Below are 27,136 nucleotides of genomic sequence, written 5' to 3'. Positions count from 1 at the left end.
AGACGGCTCCATAACGTGTGTTCCAATAGCCATAGCAGCTAATGCAGTTTGGGGCTGCTGTTCTACCATGTAATACAGGCCCGCTCTGGTTGTTGTACCAGGTGTAGCCTGCTGGACTGTAAAGGTTTCTTATTAAAACATCTTTAACAGAAAAGGTGAGCAAATACCATTGTGCTTATGAGAAGGGTGGACTAGAGAATTTTTTTAAATGCCTTCTAATGCTATTTGGGAATATTTTAGGGCCCGGCACTAGATGGCAAATATGTGCAGAGCTTTTGAGTATATGATCCAGGTGAAGCTTGCTAACTCCTAGTGGGAATAAGTACTGCTTCCCGAAGGATAGTCTTGCAGTTAGTCGAGAGGTTTTTGATCTGTTCTTGGGTCGGTGTATGCTTTTTTTCTTTTTCTGACTGGCTTGCTGACGTGTCAGTCATATCTACTGATTTGTCACACACACATACTGTTTGTTCAAACAGGGGGTTTTAAGCGCCTCTGTACAGATGAACACTCTGGCCTTCTCCAGACGTTCGGCAGAGTTTGTTTAATTTTAGAGGATAAAACTCTGCTGTACACCTTGGAGGAGGTGCAGATGGGGGTGGGGGGCGTGGGAGGGGAGCAGGGGGAGGCAGCGGCCCTTCTGGCGACTCGCATGTAAGACCAGTTGCAGTCTGGCAGACGGGTGCTGTTCTGTTTGGAGGGTTGCCATACTGTTTGAATGGATGCATTCTCAGCCTGGTTTTCCTCTGCATCTATAGTTCCTCATAAAAGTGGAGGGTCTATCCCAATTACTCCTTTTTGAGATGGGTCCCTGAATGAGGAAGAAGCTGCCAACCCGAGGCCGGGATGTGAGGAAGGCTGCTGGAACCTGCAACCTTCCAAAACCCCTTCTTGACCGCAAACCTTTGCCCCAGTTACTTGTCGTCCATGCCAGAAACGACCAATTGACTCCAGCCACTGTATTGAATATTACGCCTTTCTTATTATTGGACTATTCTTGAAAAAGGCATGTGTCTGTGAAACGAGTCTCAGCTTAAAGTGCACTTTGAATATACCAATGAATGGAAGACTGTTTGTTTTTGTTTAATAATCTTTATTGAGATTATGAGAGGTTAAGAACAATACATATTGATAACATTGCAGATATTCATTAAGAAAAACATTAATCACAATATAATCAAGGGGAGTATGATAACATATTTGAAAAAGTAGTAGCCAAATGAGTAGGGCCATAAGAATAATCGCAGAACGGGAGAGTGTTTTCATAAATTCGTGTGATGTACTGTGTGCATGCGATGGTGGTGCAAGTGTTTAATAGTTGGGAGGGGGCGGGGTGTCATGTGATGGGGACTTTTGGTGCATTGGTAACTGGTATCTTGATGCAAGGTATTCCATGCATGTGCTACAACTAATTTTTCGTTTCTGGGCAGGGATCATCGCTAAGGAGCTCACCTCTTTGGAAGATGAGATCAAAGAGATTCGGCGCAGTGGGAGCGGGAAGTCGCTGGACGTGCCAGAGTTCGAACTGTCTGACATCTTCTACTTCTGTCGGAAAGGCATGGAGACAATTATGGATGATGAGGTGACCAAACGCTTCTCAGCTGAGGAGCTGGAGACCTGGAACCTTTTGAGCAGAACCAACTGCAACTTCCAGCACATCAGCATGCGACTGACTGTGCTTTGGGGGCTAGGGGTGCTGATCCGCTACTGCTTCTTGCTGCCCTTGCGGTGAGTGTGGGAGGGCCCCGATCACTTGCTGCTTATATTGTGATTGGGGTACCCTAGCTTTCTCCTACTCGCGCACTGTGTGCATGCATGCATAGATGCATGTGTTTGCGATAACATTCTGGCTCCCAGCTTCCTTTGCAGGCTGTGTATGGGGGCAGGTCTTTCCTGGTTTGCTTGAAGTACATAGGTGTCAGTATAGATCTTACGGCTTGTATAATTAGTGGTAGAAATGTAAAGTTGCAAGCTACTAGCCACCCATGAAAAATTACTTGCCACCTCAATTCTATACATGGCACACAATTTATTTGCCAAGAGTCACAGATAAATTGCCAATGGTTAGTGGTGAGTGCAAATTTTGCATGCTGGTATAATAACCTTTTTGGCAAATGATGGTATACCAAGGTTATGGCAGTATAGCACATATATGTAAATGTTGCCTTTATGTAATATTTTGATAAAAGTCACAAAGACTTACACTGCACACTTGAACACCACAAGAAGTTGTCTTTATGTACTTGCTTTACTTTTGGTGGCAAACGTGGGTTACTTATCACTCAGGACTCGTAGTTGATGTTTATATAGCGCCTTTTATCATCATTATTGTCTGAATGTGCTAGTGGTGGGAACGCTCACGGGGGACCGAAGACGAACATCTGGGAATCGTATAGTTGGATTAGAATGCATGGGTGCATTTGGCCACTATAAGGCTTAGCAGGGCTGGCCAGGCTTCAGTAAAAAGCTGAGAGAGGTTAGGAGCAAGCGTGAGTGCAAGAGACTCGTTCTGTGTCCAGCTGGCCCGACTTTGTCATGGGTCTTCGCTGCATACTGATGGCAGAGGTGTTGAGGCGTAGTCTGGTGTAAGTAGGCAAAACAATTATGTGAAAAGCGAGACCAAATGTGTTGTAGTCCTTGCTGTATTGTTGTGTGCGGGTAGCCATACCTGTGGCGGGTGTCCATCGGAGTGGTGCGTTTATACATACCTAAAAAAACTCTGATGGCGATTTGTTGTATATGCACCTTTTTGATCGGGTAGTGTTGTCCACTGTTGATTCGTTCGGCTGCGACAAATTGTTCGCAACATAGACTAGCTTTCACAAATTACCATTAGTAGAGTACGGGATATACTTTCAAACTCTTCCAGGCAGAGATCATTACAAATCTTTGCAAATGGTGTGCACGCACTAAACCTTCATAATTATTTTTTTATTTTATTCAACATACAACACAAACGAAACCTGCAGTACACATTATGACATATCAATTTTGTAGCTCTCAATCAGTGTCTGCTGCTTTTCCCATGCCCTCCCTCCCACTCGAGCCTACTCTCCTTCACATTCCGTTTCTTCATCTTGCAGATGGAATCCCTCTCCCATGTTTTCCGCTGGGTCCCGGTCACACGACCATTCTTCTGTGGGACCAAACAGCGAGGCTATTAAATGTTTCCAGGCTGTCAAAGTTTACTAAACCTTCATAATTGTTACAAGTACCGTGGATGGCCAACCCTAACAGTTCATCCAAGCGAGATGCCTAGCCACCCCTCACATCTTCCAGTGCGATTCAGGGCAACTCCCCGATTTCGTTCAGGTGCAATACATGAGAAACCCGCAACTGCCCTTCAGCTGCTAGACATGGCCATGGCACACAATTCCTCCAGGGGCCATGCATTGCAAGATACCACAATCTATCCAAGTGTAGCAGGGCTGTAGATCTATCACAGCATCTTGGATTTCATTTGCTTGTTTTTCTTGTACATAATTAGTGCAGTGACTAATCGGTCTTCTGAGATTTCATGGTGCGGAACTGGTAGAGTGCGGCAGCCGGCTGTCTTATTGATGCAGTGCGGGTGGTAGAGTTGTCATGAGACTTAGTTGGTGTGGGCTAATGCTTCGGAGTCATGTAGGTTGGGTTCCCTGGCCACTGTGATCCCTTTGATAGAGGGGTGTGCGGGAGGGGTGGCATTGCCCATCGGGTGGTACAAAGGCAGGCAGTTGGTTAATATTTCCCTAATGTGTAGGGCTGTATATCATGGTATGTAGATGGATGCTGTGCCATGTGTGTTTAGTGGTTTGCGGGTGTTCCTAGTTGGGGCACCAAGATGATGGCCTGTGTCTGCCTAGTGGTGCTCAAAAACCAGATCGTGGTTGGTGTTTGAAAGGTTGGGAGGTCAGGACCGCTGCCATAACTGCCGGTGCCGCCTGGTGCTGTGAGGTCGCGGCCATTGGATGGTTAGGGACAGGTTTCGGGATACTGTGGGAAATGGCCTGGTTTTGAGGACTGTTTTGAAGGAAAGGTAGTCTTGGTTGCAGATGTGCAGAGGAAGATTTTCCAGATGGTGGGAGCTAGGATATAGAAGGCCGAGCCGCCAACTCTAGTGGAGTGATAAGGGGGTATCGCGAGGAGAAAAGCACAGCCCAATCTGAGGTTTCAAAAACCAAACTCCTTTTTTCCCCCCTTGCAAGTGCACTATGGTGGCAGTGACTGCTTAGTGAACACTGACTGTCCCTGGGAAAAGGAAAAAGAGGCCTACCGCCCATGCTGGGCAAAGGTAAATCTTGGTGTGGGTAAGGCTAGCAGAAACTACCGCCCTTTCAATTGAAATGGGCTCCCAAGTCTTGAGGGTGAAGGGTGTCCGGAGGGGGGAGATGAGAGGGGATTGGCTGGAGAAGCCCTGTGACTGACAAAGAAACATGATCAGCTTTTTCTTAACTGGACATTTGGGGTTTGCTGACTTTATTTTTGTTCTGCAATGTAGAGGGCAGTAAATGTGTCCCTTGATAATCTTCACACCTCAGAATTGAGACACAAGCTCAAGCAAGGCTGATGGTATGCATCTCCTGAGGAAGCATCAGTCTTCGTGAACTAAAGACTTTCAATTGAAATGTGTACTGGCTGGCCAAATACCAAAACTCTCCAAAAGGTGCTCAATAATCGGGTTTAGTGTTCACCACTATTTGATGTGATGGGGCAGTGAGTATATTTGGAGATTAGTTAAGTTCAAGGAGTGGCTCATATTGTTTTGCAAGTTCAATGATAAAATATGGGGATTGCACCCATTACAATACACATAAGGAAACATTCTCATTTATAATTCATTATAACCTGTAGCAATGCATAGCATGAGGGTCTGGGAGTAAGAGACGGACATGAGTAGTATATTGGTCGATGCAAACATTTATTCAAGACAAAAAGGGGTTGGAGAAAGTCCCAACTAGCCCTTCCTCTATGAGGGGGTTCCCTGCTTCAATAAAACTAAGGAAACTGACAGTGTCTGGATGTCCAAAACCTATCCTATCCCTCACATGCTAAACTTAGGAAAAAGTGAAAGAGTAAATGTCTCTGACTTCCGGCCTGCAGCCGATCTTATATTCAATACAAAAGTTCCAAATGAGAGTTCAATAAGGGTGCCAAAAAGGTAAATGTAAGTTCCTCAAGGCTTGGGGTTGATTCCCCTTTCCCCACAGCCTTTCTTGTATTCTACCAGCTTGATTCTTGATGAGCAGACCTGCTTCCCAGGGCTGTCGCATTGAGGTTCAAAACCAGTGTAGGGAAGCAAACACAAGTTCCATAAGACTGAGAGTTGGGGCTCCCTTTCCCCATTGTCTTGCCAGTATTTCTTCAAGGTTTATTTTTTTCATATTCAGACCTGCCTCCTAAGGCTGCAATAAAGTCGTAACAGTCTGGCTTTTTTCTCCCTTAGTATTGCACTTGATCCTCTCCATTGTTGTGGGTCTCTGATCTTATTCATTATACCCCCCTCTTTGGCCCACCTGCTTGCCAAGTAGGGTACGCCAGGTTCTTCACCTCCAATCTTGGTCTATTCTCCCACCAAGTTCTCTGCGCGTCACTGATCCACACAACCTTCGTAGTCTTCTCAAGTATTGTGTGAGGGAGGGGGGGGTTACTTCCCCAACCTGGATTCTCTTTATCTTCCATATGTTCATTTTTAGTGTTTATTTGCTCTAATCTCTCTATTCCACAGTCCTGGTTTACTGCCCTGCCAGGGTCTGTTTGTCACTGGTTTGTGTAGGTATCGTGCTCCCCTTGTCATAAGTTGGGGATTGCCTTTTCTCCACTGGTCGAAGACCCCCTTCACTCGATAGATTACAATGGTATCTCTCCTCACTCTGTCTTCACTCCATGGCCCTTGTTCGCTCTCCTGCCAAGGCCTATGAATGTTCTTCACATTTGGAAAGTTTGTCCTTGCCCTATTCCTGTGCAGGGCATGGATGTCTGCGCTGGGTACCCAGCTCTCTTTAGAGATCCTCTGCCCTGGTAAATAGTCCTTTCTTCCCTTAGGTTGCCTTCCCTGTCCCCTTAGGGTCTCCCCAACCTTCCGACTGGCCAGCCGTGTACCTGTCGGGCCCTGGCCTCATCACTCCGGTTGTTTGCGGGTTTCCCAGGCATCCGGAACGGTTATCCGGCTCTGCAGAGCCTTGTGTGGTCGTTCGTGTGCTGTTGCAGCAATTTTCATCTGGGTCAGCGTCTCTGGAGCAGCCCCGGTAACCGGCAGGTAAGTCTCGTCCTCCCTGCACCGCCTCTTGCGTTGTCAGTTTCTAGTGGATCTGCCTCTCCTCTGGGCTGCTTAACTAAATGTTTTGGAACCTTGTGCAATTGCATGCTTTTGTTTTTCATGCAGACAAATGTTGGCTTGTCTGCACTGTAAATAAGAAAAGAACTGCAGACTTAGGCTATGTAGGAACCACTTGCAACATATCTAATTTTTGCTGGTCAAGATCCCTTTATCGAAGCAAGGCTTTTCCCATATAAAGTGTCCCAAACCTATAAACGGGCCACAGCCCTGAGCCGCCCCATTACCTTCATATACAAGGAGTCCACTCCAGTGTTTCACGGTCTGGTGGGCAGTGGTTTAGTTGGGTTTATATCCACCCAACTAAACTCCTGATACGAAGCAGGCCCATGCATGCAGGTCCTGCTGCGTCCGTCCTGCTGCAGGCGAGTGCCCCTTTCGCCCGCTCCATCTTACTTTCTTTGCCCCTCCTTCACTTGTTCTCTTCAGCTCTGTTTCCTGGTTTGCCCCGTATTACCTTGCCTTGTCCTCTCTTCCGCCTTCCTCTCACCTCTGCCACATGGTGATTGGCTGCCTGGTTTGGAAGCCTTGCTTCCCTGCTTGGTTTGCATCCAGGATGGCATTCTGATCCGCAGCAGGCCCATGCAAGCAGGTCCTGCTGTGTCTGTCCTGGAGCAGGTGAGTGCCCCTTTTTGCCCCCTCGTCTTACTTTCTTATAGTATTGATATCATATACCTACCTGCATTCATCCCAGTAGCGTAAACTGGCAGTATTCAGCATCTGGCCTATTTGTATTGGTTGACCTCTTGTTTACACACAGCCTGTTTGTGCAGGTTAGCCATGCTTTGCATTTGGACCAATTGTATAGGTTAGTCATATGCGCCCTGAGATGGGCTTTGTGTAACATCTGTATTGTTGGGGGCTATGGAATGTGTTGCTCCAACTAACCGTACTAAATAAACTCACCATTCTGCATACTCCACCTCAAACTCTGAACTAAAAGGAACCCTACTGCGACCACACCATAAACCGTCCGCACCTCACAACACCCAACATGAAACCAAACCATGCACAGTTATACTTCAACACCACATGATGTTACCAACTGAAAACGCACCTACGCTCAGTGACCGGTTTCTCCGAACTGAAGCTGTCAACAGCATATCAAAGCTCTCTTGCTCTTCTCTCTCAACTAACGTTTCCATTGCAGATCACCAGTGTATGCCAAAATACCACGCAAGTGGCAACAGTGTGCGGTGCAAGTCCCAGTAACGTAACCAGGCCCTGGCAGACCCATTGTCCACACAACGGTGGTGAAACTGTCACTGCGCTGGCCTTTGGCCATCCACTAGAGCCCATGCAAAGCAGCTCAGACCTGACCCTCGCACTACCGCTAGGGAGCTCTTTTTAAAGTATTCTGAAGGATGTTCACTAAAGTGCAAGGCCGGCTTTACGCTCGGTGACCTGGGCGGTTGCCAGGAGCGCCACATTAGCCCCCCCGCCACACCAGCTCGGGGGAGTCTTTCAAGCACCCCCCCGAGCTGGCATGGTGGGTGAAGGCGCCCTATTGAAAGGAATGCGCATCGCTCTCGCCAGCACGAAGGCTGCCCCATGCTCTTTTAGCAGCTGAACCCTATTGAAGTGATTAATGGGCTCAGGCAAAATAGATAGGTTTAGGATCCTGCTGACTGGGCGGATGCTAAGCAACAGGCTTGCTGGTGGTTCCCGATTGCCCCGTCTCGCATTTAACATTTTATTACAGTCTACTGTTATACAGTAACAAAATGAAAAATAAATGAAATGCTCCCTTTACTCCTGATTGATCGGAACAAGTTCCCCCTTCCCCCCGCCCCATAACAGGCCCGAGGCCATGTGAACAATGCCAAGTGCAAAAGGGCCAGGCACACAAACGGATTAGTGGAACGCGTGCAGCATGTTTTGGCTCAAGGAGGTTTCTGCAATGGCCATGCAATGCATTTTTCAAGAAAAGGATGTTTTGTTTTTTAAAAAGAAACTTAAAAGAAAACTCCTTCTTAGAGGGCCCTGGTAATATGGGTGTGGCTAGACGCTCCGATTCCGTTCTTCACTTGAGCTTCATACCGACTGTATTGAACCACTCCATAAAGCCTGATTGCCAGCTTTGATCTGTTTCGTCCGCTTAGTGGGGTTCTCGCTCGAAGGCACTGGCAGCCAGTCAGCTGTTGGCAATTTGGGTAAAACGGTCAAGTGGGCAGATCTTTGTGTCCGCATATGCAGCCCTTCGCAGATCTGCTTTGCTGCCAGTTGCTCTCTCTCTCTCTCTCTCTCTCTCTCTCTCTCTCTCTTTCTCTCTTTCTCTCTCGCTCTGTCCCCCCCCCACCTGCACTTTTTCCCATACATGTGCATGCCTGTCACACAAGGCAGCCCAGTCCTCTGCTGCCTGCTAAGATGCAAGAGCAAATCCACTCTTTACTAGCTGCAGCCCGTGCAAACCAAATTGCGTACCTCTCCCTACCAGAATACAATAAACTGGTATGAAAAGGGTGATGGTGGTTCTGATTAAATTAGGGGTTCATGGTAATCAGGGCTTGTAAAATCTACTAGCCCACTAGCATTGACTAGTAGTTTTCTTGAAGGGCAAGTACAATTTGCATGATACTCTATTTTGCTGGCGAGTATGGGGATGTTAGGAACTTTTCATTTACTGCAAACACACTTTGTTTAAAGTAAATGGCGAATTCCAGTTTCAATGAGCATGCTTGACAGCACTGCATCAAATATGAAGTGTGCTTATGGTGACATGCACCATTTTACAAAAAGCACAGGTAAATATTTTGTCACCAGTCACCCTGGGGCAAGTGCATTCCTCTTATGTAGAGTATGTAAACTAAGGTACTCGCCCTGCCGGTCTAATGGGATTTTTAAGAATGTGCAAGGCCTGGTAATTATGCCGGTATACCAGTGTACTATTCCAACCCATAGTGGATATAGTAGGGGATCCTAATATTGATACAATCAGGATGGAGTATTGGGGGTGCACTGAAGAGCGGGGAAACGGAGTCACAGGCAGGGAAGACCGGTTAGGAAAGGAAAGGCAAACCTAGCCCTGAGTAATTTACTGGTGGGTCTGCAGCTGTGCTCCATTTGAACTTTATTCCTGTGAGCTTTACACAATCTGAACTTCCGCCTAAACCCCAATGCCCCCAGCTTTAGAGAGCAAGCAAAATGTGTATAAGACCCTAAAAGCGGAAAGCCATTGAGCAACTCTGATTTCCTGCCTTTTTGTATGCAATTGAATACTACTTTTAGAAATCGACTTTGAATGTATTTTTGCCCTGTTTCTTTTCAGGCTTCCACACTTCTGATGTAGTCTTCATCACCACATGTTACTTTAAGATTTAACAATAGACAGTGAAAAGAATTCTACGAAATTCATTTCAATAATTGCGTAATACTATCATGACACACAATAAAATCAGAACCTATCCATCACAAATACAACAAATTATAATTGAATTACTAAAATAACATGCTCTTGTGGTAACTTTTATCCCTGTATGATAGTCCTACTTGTCACCTTCTAACCTCTTCCTACAACTAACATGGAGTATAGCCCAAGCATCACCCAAATAATGAATAGCTGCTACTTGGTCCGCTCTGGATGGGGGAGAGAATAGTTTCCAGAACTCCTCTATTGGATATAACGTCCCACTGTTTAAATTGGACAAAGTAAACATTTAAAGACTCGGGTATAACAAGGGCAGAAAAGGAAAAAGTGCAACAATGTTTGATTATATATTATCACACCTTTAGACTAGGTTATAGGGCCTCCGTCTTGTCGCAGTTCTAAGTAAAGACTGCTACCCGCATGAAGCTAACACTGAAAGTCATATAAAATAGTCTGGCTGTTGGGAAGGCGGGTGTGGGGGGGGGATCCAAGCCCAGGTCAACATCTCTCCAGTATGAATTGTTTGCTCCCTAGATCATCCTTTATTGTTACTCATCTTTGTCTTTTCCAATTCTTGTCCGAGCTTCAATGTTTTTAAGTTTCGTTTTTAATACCCCTGCATGTCTTTTCTCCATTGCCTTCGGGTGAAGCCACACATGTTTTAGATCTGCAAGCCACGGAACGGCGTGTGTCTGTCTCTGACCGCCAGCGGCAATGGCTTGCTTTTTTCTCTCGATTAACAGTCTGAATTTCTCGCTTAATGCTTCCTCTGCATTAAATGAGGGTGTGTGGGAGTAAAGCTCACTTATTTTTCATTCCTTGTGGCGGTCCAGCAAGTTGATGTTCTGCGTCTGGGAATGTTGCCACAGAAATTAAATGACATCCTTAACATTTCCAAAACAACTTCTCACTAACACCTTGATTTGGTGACTGGAAACCTGACTTTTAGATTCATTTTAGGGCACAAATTACATCACAATTGTAAAGTCCAGTAATGCAGGCCAAGCTAAAATGCAGTTAATTATGTTAATTCTGTGCAATTTAAAGTGCTTGTTCTTAATGATAAAAAATATAAATGGTAGAAGTTTCTTTTGTGCGATTAGATTAATATATACCTCCATGGAGGGAACTCCTTTTTGGAGAACCTAAAAAAGAATCTGTGAAGGCTTTGTACATTCAACTTTTAGTTGGTATATTCTTAACTATGGAATTTTAACGCCTGACTTACAAATGAATTGTAAAAGGCAGACTATTGCATTTGAATTTGATTTAGACCCTACCTGAAGTTAACCAAGGTAGCGTAATGTGATACTTAATGGGCTTTCTAATTTCTCTCCATTTCATTTTTGAGGGTATTAGAACATTTTAAATGACATATCGAAATGAATCATTATTCCTGCAGCAAAAACGTAGAAATAAATATCCCAATACGTTACCCGTTAATGCAGGACGAGGGAGCCTCCAGCGATGGCAGCATCGGCATCCCTAGTGACGCCGAGGGCGATCAGGATGCAGCTGATTGCCAGGTGCGAGGCCCCGACCCAAACAGGCAGGCTGTCGGTTCTGCTACAGGGACAACAACCAGCGGCTCAAGCACCCCCAGTTCACACAACAACAAGCACATCCCCCATGGCCGAAAGTCGACCACTTCGTCGACCAATAAGCCACACGCAGTGTCGAAGGGAAGGTCCAAACATTTCCTGTCCTCTGGGCCATCGCGATCACCACATGACAGCCCTTCGAAACACAGAAAAACAAACAGACCAACTGTTTGTCTCCATGGCACCAGGCAGGGAAGTTGATCACATTTAAAAAAACAAATACAAATAATAATAATAATAAATCTCCAGATGGATAGTGAAATTCATACAACTCTGCTACTCTGTCAAACAAGACTGCCTTTCACACCAAGAGCTCACTCTACCAGATGTAGAGGAGCTACTTTGGCATTTATTGCAAAGTCCTGCTGGACGCACTTTGCAAATCAGCTACTTTGAGCTCCATACATACTTTCACTCAGCACAACTAGATTGACACTCATTCTACAGCAGGTTCACAGTTGGGACAAGCGGTGCTAAAACATCTATTTGCTGTTGTACCTTCTCACAACCCACCACCTTCTCCAGACACTGCTCACTAATCTACGCATAGCATGTGATCTAAGCAGATCCACAAGGCTCAGAAGGGATATATACTCGCTGCAATTGTATTTCTGATGCTTGTATCTGCTTAGATTCACATGCGCCCACCCTTCCTCCTCAGTGGATTCAAAGGTGCATAGATGTTTTCTGGCTTGATCTACTCTTATCTGCTTTATTACATCTGTACTCGTGCTACATTTCATGCTACCTCATGTCGAAAACAAAACAATTTGAGGGACCTCGACGATTGAAGGATTGGGTACAGTGGACGTCACACTAGGGATAGTATTACTGGCATACCCTGTCGACGTCCCTTTTTGAGTTTCGAAAACAAAAAATGTACTACTCTGCGGCTACCACTAGATGTCTGACTATGCATAGCATGTGAATCTAAGCCGATACAAGCATCGGAAATACGATTACGGTGAGTAATGTATCCTATATTGCCCCCCCCCCAAACCATAATTGGCCCACCCTGACCAGCTCCTTGTTATACCTTAACTGAAAATGTATCTTCCTTGATTTTTGGCCATAAATCCGGGTAGTTGGCCTCCTACAATCGGGTCCCTAAGTATCTAATACTTTCTGCAACCTGGGTCCTCGCTCCTCTTAATACCTTTAAGGTCTCCTCTGAATCATTCACTATCGGTATAGCCAGTGATTTGGATCAATTTATTTCGAAACCCGATGGCCTCCCAAACGATTCCATCAATACGAGCAGTCTGGGCATTGATGGACTCGGTATGATCAAATTTAACAGAATTTCATCAACAAATAACACCACCTTGTGTGTTTATGCCCCCCACTGTAAATCCCTCCATCGCAGCCTCAACTCTGATGTCTATCACTAGGGGTTTGGTTGCTATTGCAAACAGTGGGAAAAGAGGGCACCCCTGTCTTGTTCCCCTGGTTAACAGAAAGCTTTCCGACGCTACTATTCACTGATGTGTATGCTTCGGTTTGGTGGTATAGTACATCAATTCCCTTCATCCATTTCCACCCAAAACCCATTAGTTGAAGGGTAGCAAACCAAAATCTCCACTCAACCCAGTCAAATGCTTTCTCAGGAACTAGAGATGCTAGACTTGGATCTGGCTAATCGCCTTATCACTCTTAAGGGAAGCCATTGAATGTAAGGTTTTCCGTGTATTGTTGGTCCCTTGCCTATTCTTTCCAAATCCTGCCTTGTCTGAATGGACCAGTTTTGGAAGGATCGCACTCAAATATGTTCGCCATGATTTATGTGAAGAGCGTAGCATCAAAATTGAAAAATTGTAATAGGCCCGTAGGATCCACAGTCATCCTTCCTTGTATTCTATCTTTCAAAAATGACTTTGGCACCTCACCTCCCCCAATATGGAATTGAAAAGCCTTTGCTGGAATGGGGCTAGCAGCCCTCAGTACCTCTTGCATAAACCCGTCTGGATTCTGAGATTTCCCTGGTGTAATTGAGACGATCACCTGGGACACCCCTTTTAATGTTATCTGGGTTTCTAACATCTCTTGGCCCTCCACTGTTTTTGGAAGCACAAGCCAGTCCCCCTTCTGTATTGTATAAGGTCCTATAAAAGTCTCAAAAAGCTTTCCTGATTTCTCTTCAGTGTGTCTGGAGACCACCCCCTTCCCTCTTGATTCACCTCACCCCCTATCTTCCTGTTGCTTTTTTAGTCTATTCACAAGCATAGCATCATATGTATCGCCTTTCTCATAAAATACTTTCTCAGCTCTCTGCAGTTGGCCTCCACCTCTCCGATCTTTTGTTTGGTACCCACTTTCATTCTTATTTGTGTCTCTAGGGTCCTAATGTCGCTTTTCAGTTTTATTATCTGACACTTTCCCTTTTCTTAGCTGCCCCTTCTGCTATGGTTAGACCTCTACACATGGCCTTCCCTGCTTCCCAAATTACACTCCGGCCCAGCGCCCCAGTATCGCCAATCAAAAGAAATTCTTGTTATTCTCCCTCACCAAAGACCTGATATTTGACCGACTAGAATGTGGTTGCACATCCAGCGTCATTCTCACTCAACCTCATCATCCAGTTCAAACGTGGCTACCCACCATTGTGTTCAGATAACCCCACTATTTGAATATTGGCCTCTTAAGAGAAATTCCCACCCTTCCTCAATAAAAATGTGATCTATCCATGTGTTTGTTTGGTGTGAGATAGAGTAAAACACAGTGCCTGTCGCTGTTAGCCGATCTCCATGTATCGCACAAGAAGTGAGTGAAATGTAACTAAGTTTTCAAGTGCTCTGCCACCCCTAGGGGCCTCTCTTCCCGCTGCAGGTTTATCATGGCATCAATCTCTGGCTGGATCCATGACCATGTTAAAGTGTCCCCCACAAATGAGCAAACCTTCCTTCCGCACCCTCAACTGTTGGAGGGTAGCCGTGATGAAGCTCCCCTGACCCACATTCGAATTGTATATAGCGCACAAGGTCAACGTTGTATGCCCCCTCTTGTATTTTAGCACTACCCATCTACCCCTTAATCGCTTTTCACATCTTGCACAAATCGCCCCACAGTCTTCTTATATAGTATAATTTTTTGCACCTGAAGCCCATATTGCTTCCCCCATAATAGCAGCCCCGAATAGCAAATTCCTCCCTCCTTCCTGTATCTCGTTTCTTGTAGAAAAAGCACATTCAGGTTCTCCTGTTTAAATGATCTTGTGACCATTGTCCGCTTACCTGGTAAACTCGAACATTTTAAGGAGCCAATTTTACCCAAGCTAACCACCATGGAAATTTTGTTTCAATCTGTGGAGGTATCGCCTGAGACAACTTTGGGACAATCGAGTGATCATTTCTAACTTTGTTTCTAACCTCCTGTGTGCTGTTTCTGACCCCCCCTTACCCCTTTTCTCTTCCCCATCACTTCTCCTATTGGAGAGGCCAAAACTATAAGCCAGGGCCACTCAGGTGTTCACATCTCCACCATCAACCCGTTGGTATGTCCTTATTACAAATCAGCTGGCATTCAATAACCTCACTCCACCCTCTGCCTGTTTAGCCTCATCAATTTGTGGGTACCAGGTGTCTTCCCTCTTCTCCCTATGCTTTGGGTCGCTGAAGTCTAGCCACCTATCCCTATCCCTCTCCTGATTAGACCCCTTTCCCCGGTCCATTTCTTTCAGGTAGTGCAGTGCGCCTTCTGCTTCTTCCCTATTGGTTATGCAATATTCCTGTGCCTCTAGGGCACGGGTGCACAACTTACGGCCTGCGGGCCAGTTGCAAGTTTTGTCCAGCTCGCCAGGAACAAAGACTTTTTAATGGAGTGCGGCCCGCAAGCAGCATTGGCCACGCTCCACTAGGAAAAGTCTTTGTAACTCTTCGGGCCGCACAAAACACTGACCCTCATTGGCTCAGTGCACATGCACCATGTAGCTCCTACGAGTCACGTAGTGCATGTGTGCTGCACCATTGGAGTGCCAGCACTACGGCTGGCGTGGTCAAGGAGGCTTGATGCCGGGGCATTTCAGCCTTGGCACTTGAGCTGTATTGGCAGAGACCTCACCAGCGTTGCAGCACGTCCGCAGTAAGTACCTATTTGGGAGGGGGATATCTGTCCTACCTGTTTCTGTGCGTGGGTGTATGTTGGGGATATCTGTCTTACGTGTGTGTATGTTTTGAGATGCGGGGTTGGGGGGGGGGGGTGTCTGGCCTGCCTGCCTGCCTGCCTGCCTGCCTGCCTGCCTGCATGTATGTCTACGTGTGTATCTTGGGATGCAATGGGGGACGGGGGGTGGTCAGGGTCTGCCTGTATATATGTTGGTGTATGTTGAGAGGTGTGGGGGGGGTGCCTGGTCTGCCTGTATGTTTGTTTTTGTGTGCATGTTGAGATGCAGGGGTGGGGGGGGGTGCCGGGTCTGTATGGGTGCATGGTGTATGCTTGTTAGTTTGTATGCTGAGTTGGGGGGTGGGGGCCATGTGGCACAGTGTTTGGTCGGGGGGCCATTGGACATAGTGTTTGGTTGGGGAGTGGGGGCCATGGTGCACAGTGTCTGGTTAGGGAGTGGGGGCATAGTGTTTGGTTGAGGGGTGGGGGCCATGTGGCATAGTGTTTGATTGGGGTTTAGGGGCCATGGGGCATAGTGTTTGGTTGGGGTTTAGGGGCCATGGGGCATAGTGTTTGGTTGGGGTTTACGGGCCATCGGGCATTGTGTCGCACTCCAAGAGTGAACCCAATAATAAAGCTAAAACAGGCACAATTAAGAGATGTACATCCTTTGCTTTTTGCTGAAACCTGACTCAACGATGGCCATACTCCTCACAGCTATAGCAGTCCAAAATAACAGAATGTCCAATCAAGGGTAAATAAAATATATATACTTCAAACAGACGATATGCAATAACTAAATAGAAATAAATGATAATGGAAAATGTGTAGTACAGAATCTATACAAATAAACACTGTTACACTTCAAAAACGTATTCTTTCTCCATATGTTGAAGGGGGGCGGCTAAAAGGCCTCCTGCCATGCGACGCCCCGCTGTGCCTACCACCCCACCCACATTTACTTTTCGGCCCACTATAGGCATCATGTAAAGTACTTTCGGCCCTCTGTCAAAATCAGTTGTGGACCCCTGCTCTAGGGATATCCCCATCTGTACTTCACCCCACGTTCTCGTAGCCACTGAGTCAGACCTGCAGTTCCTCCATCGTGCTAGGGTAAAGGCCGACTGGTCTTGTAATATGGTTATTCTGTAACCCTCAAAGGCGAGATCCTGCTGGTTCCTAGCTTTTTCCAAGACACTTTCTTTGTCTTTGAAGTAGTGGCACTTCGCCAGGGCAGAACGTGGTCCTTCTGGGGGGCCTCCGATGCAGTGGATCCGGTTGAAGGTGATATCATTTGCAGCCTCATCTTTACTTGTGAGGAGGGAGCGGACTATTAACTTCACTTGCTGTTTTAAAGCCAGGGTGCTTTCCCCGTTTCCTTCCTTTATCCCCAGTATGCACAGGTTGCATCTCCTCTCTGTTTTCCAGGCCATCCATTTTCAGTGAGATGTCCTGCTCCTGACCTCCCAGCTCCTTGATCTAGCATCCAACCTCCCTTCCACAATATCCACCAACAGTTGGTGGTTCTCAAGCGCCTCTACTCTTTTCTAAACCTTCTCCACTATGTCTCTCAGTGCCTGCATTGACATTTGGCTTTCGCCTCGCTTGGACTGGATCTCCTCCAGTAATGGGTTGATATAAGTCTTGTTTGCAGCCTCTTCTTCCAACGGCCCTCTGGTCTCCATCTTGCTCTCCATGTCCTTCGGATCTCGCCTTTCCGGGCTCCTCTTAAACTTGTTTAGCTGTGCCGATGACATTGGGATCTAGGGGGGTCTCACTGTCCGGAATAACCAGTTTTCCCTCCTTCTAACCTGGCCCAAGGCTCTGTCCCGTTGTGTCCACGTGCGCCGTGATTGTCCCCATTTCTAGCTGGACAGGAATCTGGCTGCCAGTGACAGACCCAGGCAGTAATCTGTCCCACGTGCGCCTACGGCCACCTTCAGATCCTTGCTTTTTCTGCGCTGGGGAATGGAATGGGTCCTGCCCCTGTTCTCTGTATACCTGCTCAGCATCTTAGGTTTTCTTCTGGGACTTTCTTCCTGTCCCCTCCAGGACAAGGAACTCTAGGTATTTTAGATGGCAAAGAGCACTTATAATGTCCCGCAGATTTGGACCCCTTGCAGCAGACTTGCTTTTGTCCAATCCTTTGGCACAGATTGCCTTATAATGGGAGTCTCCCAATTCTTCAAATGCATAATATAAGTAGTGTTGCATAGCAATTTATCATGCCATTCTGTAGGTTTGTTAATTAAATGAACGCTTGTACAGCACAGCTAGATATTTAAATGACTGTGTTCAATGAAAGCACATCTCACCCTCATTCCTCGGGGCTCTTGCCACCCTCTTTTCGCTTTTTACTTCAAGTTTAAAGGGGCCAATAGAGAGAGAGTGCAGCAGTAATCGTATTCTCCAAGTCTTAAATGTGCCAAAGGCCTATGTGGGAGTGCTAGGCAAGAAAGTTCTTCCTCTTGCAAATAATTGCAAACCTGAAGTAATCGGGGTGATACATATATAAAAAAAGTCCCCAAAAATCTTAGTTGTTACATGAAGCATAATTACTGTTTTGCTCCTGTAAAAAAATGGCATTGTCTCCATGTTTTTCAGTAAAGTTTTATTGGTGTATGTAAATCTGTGTCAACTATATTATTAAGTTTTTTTGAGAAGGTGCATCATATTGACAAGTGGGCATGTCTCAAAATGTCATTATCGCATAGCCACATTCTTTTGATGCCAAACGTAGTTCTGTGAACTGCTGGTTGCATTCACCTGTGCAACAGGTGCTCATGGAATGAGCTGATCTCAAACTCCTTGACATTCCATATTATCATCCTGTTTTATACCAGCTGCTCCAAAAGTGAGATTGCTGCCAACTACAATATTCCACCAATTTTGCCCAGTTTTCTGCCTGTTATACCATTCACTCTTCTTAGTCTCTTACTTTCTTTCCTCTTACATAATGAATACGCAAAGAAAACTAGATGTTGATGAAAAAAAAAGTGACGCTCTATCGTTCCATCCACAGATCTACTGCAATAGCATACTGTATTAGCCTCCCAAGCTTGCTTTGCTCTACGATTATGATTGCATTATGTATTAGCACCTGCGGGAGACAGCTGGCAAATCCAGAAGCCAGGAACACGAGCTGAATCTGCAAGTTTCATCCCGGGCACCTGCACCTCTGCCCAGCCTTCATCCGGTCTTTCGAGGCAGCTATCCAGGCTGAGTTTCTACTGGAGTACCACACCACCATTCCCTTCCCCCTGCCCACTCACCAGCGCACTTCCTGGCTCACCTCCAGGTCCTGGAAATAGTTATCTCCAATCATGGACATATGTGTAATTTCAATTTAAGGGAAGCACAAATTGGCCAATCCCTGCTTCCCTTAAAACAATTTTTAAAAAAAGCATCAGCACCCCAGATTGTGTCTTAGAGTGCTAATTGTGATAATACTTCTTTTATGGGTGGGCAGAGCTGGAATGATGCACTTGGGCCTACTTGGCTCGGGATCGAGGACCACTACCGGCCCTTCCTTCCTCCAAAAAATTGTATTTAGCGCTTTATTGAAAACATTGATATCAATGACAGGCCAGGGCCACCTGAAGTTGACAATTACCCTGCCGCAACACCATACTACGTACTTGGCCTCAGGCTATGACTTTGCTTTAACACTGCAAATGTTCTGATTTATGAAACTTCTGAACTTCTCCTTGAACAGAAAATGATGAGTCATGTGTAGCAATATATGGGACACTGTCCTGTGGAACACCAACTGCACCCAGCTGCTTGAAGCCTTGCGCTGAAAACTGTTTTCAAAGCCTTTTTAGTCATGCTTATTTGTGTTAATTCATGCAACTAACATTTTACAGACACACAACACATCTCATAAATGTCTTACTTCAGTTGTACACAAAAATGTTGTATCGTTGTTCATTTACTGTCTTGTGTAGAAATCTCTTCTGGTGACATTAAAAATATTACAAAATTGCTAATTAAAGTAATCTGTTTTCTAATCAAACCTTTTGATTAGAAAACTTAATCAATTTTTGAAAACTAATTTATGCATTTCTGGCACAGAGTTTGTCACCAGCAGTCCAGGATAAACTGGTTAAAAAGAGCTCACGGCCCACTGTAGACAATCTAAGTTAATGGTTGTTGGGGGAGGGGGGGGTTACCGCAAAACACCACTACTTCTGGGCATGGGGGACACTGACAACAGCATACAGGAATCGGCCCAGTAATGGTGAGTCTGGGTTTTTGTGCTTGGGTCTAGCTAATTACATTTGGGGCCTCTGAGTTGAGGGGACTCAAACCCGTGGCCTAAGAAGAATCCAGCTGGCTGAAAGGGGGAACAAACAGAATTCTTGAGAGGATGATCCTTGAGGCAAAACTCCACATCCATGAATACTGGTAAGGTTCCCGTGTACTCCTGTTTCAAAGTTCCAGGTTAGCTCGAGCAATGGGGAAAGGACTGCCACCAGTAGGGAAACGGTCACACGACTGGAGCTGCAGCAGTAGTTGGCCCAGGGGTAGAGCAGCAGCAAAATACCCAGTTTCCAGGCCAGGGAGCCTCCCCACCTAAAGGCAGTTGTCCCAGAATATTTTCCTGGAGGAGGCTGCACTGCAGACCAGAAAGATGACCTATGCACGAACTGTACTTCAGCCAGTTTGGAGGATGGTAGGAAGTTAAGGAGCTCGTATGGCAAGACAACACTCTTCAGCAGTAATCCCCTTTAAACAACATCCTTAGAGCAATGTGGGTACAGAGTTTCTTAGGAGTGCATCTCACATGATCTCCCACTGTTGACACCTTCATTTGGTAGGTGCTTAAGCCAATCTTCATTCACATCACTGATCAGAAAACAAAGGTTTTGGTTATCAGAGAGTCTGGTTTGCCTGGCCCTAAACTGACTATCATACTGGCCCACCCATGCTGGATGTCTACACCAGTTTAAACCAAAGCCGAGTGTTCCTTTGTGGATTCGAGATGAGGCTGTTGGAAGAAGTGGCATTTTGTCCATGCCTACTTGTCCACATAGTCAAAGGGATGGCTGAAAACAAAATGGCAAGAGACCAGGTTTACAAAAAATGCTTTGGTACCGGATAGTGCCATATCGGTGAATTGGGTTACTAACGTGATCAAAGTAACGGCACGCCTCTGTAGCCAAAACTAAATCACAGCTGCCACCAGCCTGCTCGACATAGATTCACCCTGGGACAGTAAAAGGGGACTCTGCCATTATAACTAGATTGCTAGTAAGGGCTGCACACCAGGAAAACTATCACAGTGGCAGTGGGACTTCAGTAGAAGTCCCTCTGAAAAAACGTAGAAAAAGCAAGGGAGCCAGCAAAGTTTAGGAGACTCTGAATCTCACAAATGTCAGTGAGCCCTAACAACGTCCGTTGTTAAGATCGAAGCCTGACGGCTCTCAGACGGCAAGGCGTGAACCTACATTGGGGGGGTTTTATTAGGTATTCATCCAAATCTTTGCCACGCCCCTTCACCCGCCCCACTCCCTCCCCCTTATGTCGCTTTGCTCTCGGACTCCCCGTAACTCTACCGCGGGAGCCGTAAACACTGCAAAGCGCCCAGGTGCCCTGTGTTCCTTCTGAGGCTCACTGGTTACTGTTGGCAGCTTTAGTTTCCTCTCCAGGTGCTGCATGGCCCACCGGTTCTTCTTCCCAGCGTTTTGGCCTCTTCGGTTCTTTCGCCGCCTGGGTCTCTTTTCTCCTGGAGCCTATCCTGCTCCACCTTTTCAGCGGCCACGGGTCTCCCAACCTCCCTGTCTTCTGCACGCACAGCTGTCTCCGCTTCCTCGTCTCGCTGCACATCTGCTGATCTGCACACGACCCAAGCCAGAGCCTGGGAGTCAAGTCTCTCCTGCTTCTTCTTTCACTCTCATTTTCACCACCACCCCACAGCTGTGGTACACTTGCAGATCTAAATGCCCCGTTGCTTTACCTCCCAACAGCTAGACCGCACATTTTTCTTCAGTGGCACTTTTGTTCCTCTTTAACACCTGGTCCCTCTTCCTTGTTACAGTACCACAGGCATTATGGATCTTGGCGGCCATAATGAAATTTAGACCTTTTAGGTCTATTCATTTCTGTATGCTTGTTAAATTGAATGCTATTAAAGTTAGAAGATGTTACACGAGGGATGGGTGACTTATTATTAGAGCTTGGATTTCTACCCAAAACAGAATCGTGGCTAGTAAAGGATTTCCCATCTAATTCCAGAATTTCCAAAGTATATAACTGATAATGCCAAGATGACTTCACAGAAGGTTTCTTCATGAGAGGAACTTTTACAATGGTAGCATGCCATTAGATATAGGGGAATTACGGGACTCTCATCCTCGCAAGAGGATGAATACTTTCTTTTGCAAGGGAGTCACTGCACCCCTTGACAGCCATCTCCTCCCATGTGATGCTTCCTCATAGTACCACCCCCTGGGTTAGGATCAGATGGTGACTGCCTTCCCTGGCCACATGGGAGGAGATCTTAGGCTGGGGTTCAGTGATTACTCTGCAGGATTCATCACAGTAATTAGCATACGATTACTGGTCAAACCGCCACGCCTTGAAACACTGAAATTGAATATCAGGTCTTAAGAAAACAAGTAAACATTTGTCAAAACATAACCTAATTGAAACCGAATAGTTTCCCCTGGAACGTAAGAAGCATGTTCCAGCAAGCTAGTATACCAGCAGGAAAATGACTGCCACAATATTTTATGGACCTGTGTCTTGCAGCTTGTTGTGTAGTTGGACTTCAAAACTGAATTGCCTCACATAAACTGCAGACATTATTACTGTAACCATCAAGAGGTTGCCCCTCTTGGATGAAACAAGACCTCCTATCTACTCGAGGTCACTATACCGAGTTAGCATGCCCCTGAACTCTAGAAAATGATAGTGTAGATTACAATGAACCTAAATAATTGGCATATCTTAGCCAAACCGATTCAAGTTTGATGGCCTCTGAATGTGTTCTGGTAATGACACTTCCTCATTTGCTAAATTCCAATTGAGGTGGAAAAGCCAACACTGACGATCAAATCAAAACACCTATGGCTGTTAGGGAATTCATTGTTGCTAGGTGGGATCCACTGTTGGTCATCTTCAAACAGTTCTTGTAACAATGTATCTAGATCTTACTAAAAAAAAAGATAATCCCCGGAGTTGTAACCATTCCAAAAACAGAGTTGGATGCACAAATGAATCGGGGCAATAGGATAGGACAGCAACAAAATCACTAGACCGCACCCTGCAGAGCAATACCTTACACGGTGATTCTCATGAAATTGTAGTGAGCGCTTCTTGGAGGACACACAAAACCATACTATAGAATTTGGATCGTAGGCTTGGGAAATGGCCATTACTGACGGAGCACCAAATCGGCCAGCTTGTCTTCTAAAGCACAAGGAACGAACACAAGGCGTTTTGGCGCTCTGCTGGGATAGAAGTACTAGTTATGCAACTTAGCTGGGAGCATTTGTGATGATATGTTTTTATCTAAGTGGTGCGGTAAGAACATCTATAGAAGAGCAGCTTGGTAGGAGAAAGCGTCTCTGCCCCAGGAGTTGAAGCAGGTTTTTGGGATGAAAAATATCAGTTTAGGCAATCAGCGAGATCTGACTCTAGCCAATTCTGAGAAAATAAAAATAGGGCCTTGAAGATGCATGTCATATGCCATACACCAATATGCAGTTGGAAATAGATAGCCAATGTAATGAAGTGCAGGGGAAATTTGCGAAATACATATTTTTAAAAATGTTCCGGCTGTGAATTGTTTCAATATTTTGGATTTGAAATAAGGCAGTCCTAGATGGGCTAAGTTAGTGGTCCAGTCTAGAAAACAACAAAAAGCGCACCGTTCTTAAACGTGATGACTAAACCAAAAATAGGTGCAACAGTTTCCACAGTTCTCTGTGTAAGGAAGGCATGGTATCAAGAATAGACTGGCACAAGTGATCCCAGTTCAAGGGTGTTTATTAAACTGTATAATCTAAACCTAAATCTAAGATGGGTGCAAGCTACGACCATCAAATAAAAATGAGGCAGTCCTAGTGGAAAATGAGGCAGTCCTAGTGGCGTATTGTCAAATAAAAGGGCCTATACTATAAAAAAAGAAAAAAGATTGCTAATCCTTACAGCTAATTTCAAGAGTGTGGGGATAATGTTCAGAAGAAAAGAAAGGAATAGTTCACAAAAGATAAGTCAGGATGTTATAGCGGGGGGTGTACCTTCCCCATGTTTTTAGCACGGGACACGGCAGGACCTTTGAGCACAGCACACCTCTAGACCTTGCCAGCATGAGGTTACAGTTCGTTCCAAAATATCAGGGCCTTCTGTGGCCAAGTCTCTTTCACCCAAAGTCTCAATGTTCTTTCAATAAATCTTCATGGGGCGATTACTCTTCGCCTTAGGATCCCCCTCTGTCAGGCTCCGATCCCTCAAGCAAACGTAAGCCTCCCTCTTTCGGGTACACGCTTGTCAACATGGTTTACTTTGCTTTCTCAATATGCAGGATTCAGTCTCCTTATCTTTTCCCTTGGCATCCCTCGTATGGTTCACACAGCCAGATAGTTTATGATTTGTTCATTCTCATTAGAAATCGAGGTTCCCTTCCCCTAGCTTTCTTTCGCATACCTCTGTCGGATTCACACTTGCCTTGATTCACAATTTCACCATGTGTCAAAGACTTTCGACTGTACGAGGGATTTTTAGTTGACCCTCGTATGACCACTGTGACACTACTTAGTCAGGAGCCTCCCATAACGCCCCTAAATCTTTGTAGTTTTGTAAGGTAAATTTTTTTCTCAGTGTAATACTTTCACTTTCTTTCAGCAATGGAAACCCATATAGGGTCCATCGAATGAGCACCCACGTGGCGCCTGACCACTATGTCTGGTTCCAACTTTACTCACAAAGGACCTCCGTCTATTATCCTCTTTCGGTATATATAATGCTGCCACTACAACCTTGTGCTCAACAGTCCAGTTTGCTATCGCTGTCTTCCGACTCTCTGACTGGTTTTACCTTATTGGCGTTTCCTTTTGTTGCTGAAGTCAAGGGCGGTACCACCATAAGAACTTTCTAGTCTCTCCCCGCCCTGGAAATCCGTGCGGGAGGGATCCCTGTACCACATACCTCCGATACGCCACTCGCTAGTTGCGACTCCCGGTCTTCGCTTTCACAGAGGCTTTGCGGGTCTGAGTTGAAAAGGTGAATGGCAATTCCCTTCTGGTTGTCCTTTCAAATCGCTCTGCCTTTCTCCTCCTCTTGAACTGGCATTCCGGTATGGCTACTTCCTTGTGCGTTCAGCCTTGCTCGAAGTGTGCTTTCCTGTGCCACCTTTTATCCCTGTGGGGAAGGGAAAGGGCCATCAGGTGTGCGTAGTTACGGTTAATTGCCTGTTTTTGCCTGACCATTGTATTGAGACATGTCAGGTAAGCGGCCCGGGTGTTTGTCCATTTTCTGTCTTGGTGTAGGAAAGTGTTCGTGTTGGAAAAGTGTGTGGGGCAGGGGTGTAGAACTTCAGAGTATCCTACGAGGTTGGATGGGGAAAAGGTGTTATAAAGAGGGTACCGCGTCTCACCCATTGGTGTCCCGCTTGCACTCCCCTAGGGCCCCCTAATCCAGGTGATACTCCTGCACTGGTCCACCCCCAGTAACTGGATCCAATAGAGATGGCTGTGTCCTGGCCACCTGGACGACTAATCCCCGGTGACTAGTCAGGGAGACGGTTTATAGTGATAATGTCGAAAAAATAACGTCGAACAACAAAAATGTCGAAAATATATACATATAACTGAAAAAGTCAATTTTTTGGAAAAATAAATGTCGAAACAAAAAATCGAAAACAATATCTATAACCGAATGTAAAACGTCAACAATAGTACCATTTAATAGGGGGGGTTCCCCCCCGACCACCCTCTCACCCCTGACCCCTCATACACAACACAAAAGGATAAAAAAAGGGTTAAACTCGTAGGTGACAACCACGAGTAAAGAACCTTGCATAGGTACCACAAACCCAATAACGGTTGTGAAAAACCGTCATTACCTGACAGAACCTCACTAGAGAACATACTGCAGGAAATCGATTGAAGTTGATTCTGACTAAAACAGGTAATGTTGTCATAACTAGACATTAAGGTATCTTACAATATAATAATATATGACAAGAAAGGTAAAATACGTTATTTTCGCATTTATATGTAACAGAAAAGGTAAAACAGTTTCTTCTCCATTGTTTATTCTAAAATAAACGAGAAAATAAAGTGGAGTACATCACCACACAAAAAGGCAGAAAACAGTTAGTTTTAAATGGATATGTGTTCTATAAAGAGTCCGAAAAAAAAGATTGCACTTACTGGAAGTGCGTAGAGTACGCCAAAAGTAAATGCAGTGCATGAGTTATTACTGAGGCTTCGGATGTAAAGAGCAAAAATGAACACAATCATCTACCTGATCAGACCAATATTATTATTAAAAAAACAATATCCGAACTAAAACGAAAAGCCTTGGACAGTCAGGGTGAAGCTAGTGGATCAGTACTTTCCGGTGTGTGTGATAAATTGCCCTCTCATATATCGGCTCAGTTACCAGCGGAGAAATTAATGCAAAGAAAAATAAACCGTACAAAACAGCAGAAGGAAAATCTACCACCGGCACCAATGCTATTTAATGATATAACAATCCCGGATGTTTTTAAAATGACCACCAAAGGAGATAATTTCCTTCATGACACACTGGAGGTAAACAACGAAAAAATATTGATATTTTCTACTGCTGCTAATTTCCAACATCTAAATAGAAGTCAACATTGGCAAAGTGATGCAACAAAAGTGTGCCCGCAACCTTTTCACCAGTTTTTTACCGTACATGGGACAATAAATGACAAAATCATTCCACTTGTATATATTTTAATGCCAAGAAAAAGTGAGTAAACATATAAAATCGTGTTTGACAAAATCAGAGACTATACCTGATTCTAAACCGACTACAATAATCATGGACTACGAAATGGCGCATATTAAGGGTTTTCAATCAGTGTACAAAGAAACAAGGGTTCAGGAGTGTTTTTCATTTTATGCAAAGTATATGGTGAAAATTACAGAAATTAGGATTAAAGGGATGGTCTAGTAAACATTTTTATTTAAAAAATAGATAGGCCACATAAAAAAAAAATACTGGCATCCTCTGTTTTAAAACTTCCTATGTAAAATTTTGAGCTATTCAAGCTCAAAATTTGAAAAAGCAAGCACAGGGGCGCAGCCATTTTGTGAAATGGAGGCCCTCCTGTGCTGGCTTTTGCTTTTGCGGCACTAATGAAGGAAAAGCCAGCCAGCTGTAGTAAACAAAGTCTACCGCTGGGTGGCTTTCCCTTCATTAGTGCCTGGACTCGGAGGATGCGGACCGGAGACCAGAGCAGGAAAGCTGCAGCTGAATCTCGGTAAGTGCTATTTATTTTTTTTACAAAAAATAAGCACTAGCTGCGTTTTTTTTTCTAAGTTTTCCGGGCTGGAGGAGCCCGGAAAACTTAGAAATAAAACCGCAGCTTTAAAAACGTATTTATGTTTGCGGTCGCTTTTGAAGCGACTGCAAACCTAAATACAACGTTATTGTGTTGGAAAACGCTGCGTTTTTCTTTCCAAGTTTCTCAGGCTCCTCCAGCTCGGAGGAGCCTGAGAAACTTGGAAAGAAAAACCGCAGCGTTTTCCAACACAACCGCGTGTGTTTCTGCCTGCT

The 27,136-nt window shown here is 45.3% G+C and overlaps 1 protein-coding gene across 2 annotated transcripts in view; it reads left to right on the top strand.

The window, feature by feature from the left end:
* Positions 1-27,136, top strand: part of GPAT4 (glycerol-3-phosphate acyltransferase 4) — a 438,091-nt gene that overhangs the window by 306,151 nt on the left and 104,804 nt on the right. For both annotated transcript variants that reach the window (XM_069617681.1, XM_069617680.1), the window contains one exon: positions 1,428-1,725. In XM_069617681.1, the coding sequence (XP_069473782.1) occupies positions 1,556-1,725 (170 nt within the window). In that variant the 5' untranslated portion in view covers positions 1,428-1,555. The remainder of the gene's footprint in view (positions 1-1,427; positions 1,726-27,136) is intronic.

The sequence above is a fragment of the Ambystoma mexicanum genome, chromosome 10, assembly GCF_040938575.1.
Source record: "Ambystoma mexicanum isolate Mex_15411 chromosome 10, UKY_AmexF1_1, whole genome shotgun sequence".
NCBI classification, from domain to species: Eukaryota; Metazoa; Chordata; class Amphibia; order Caudata; family Ambystomatidae; genus Ambystoma; species Ambystoma mexicanum.
This window is presented reverse-complemented; position numbering and strand designations above follow the sequence as displayed.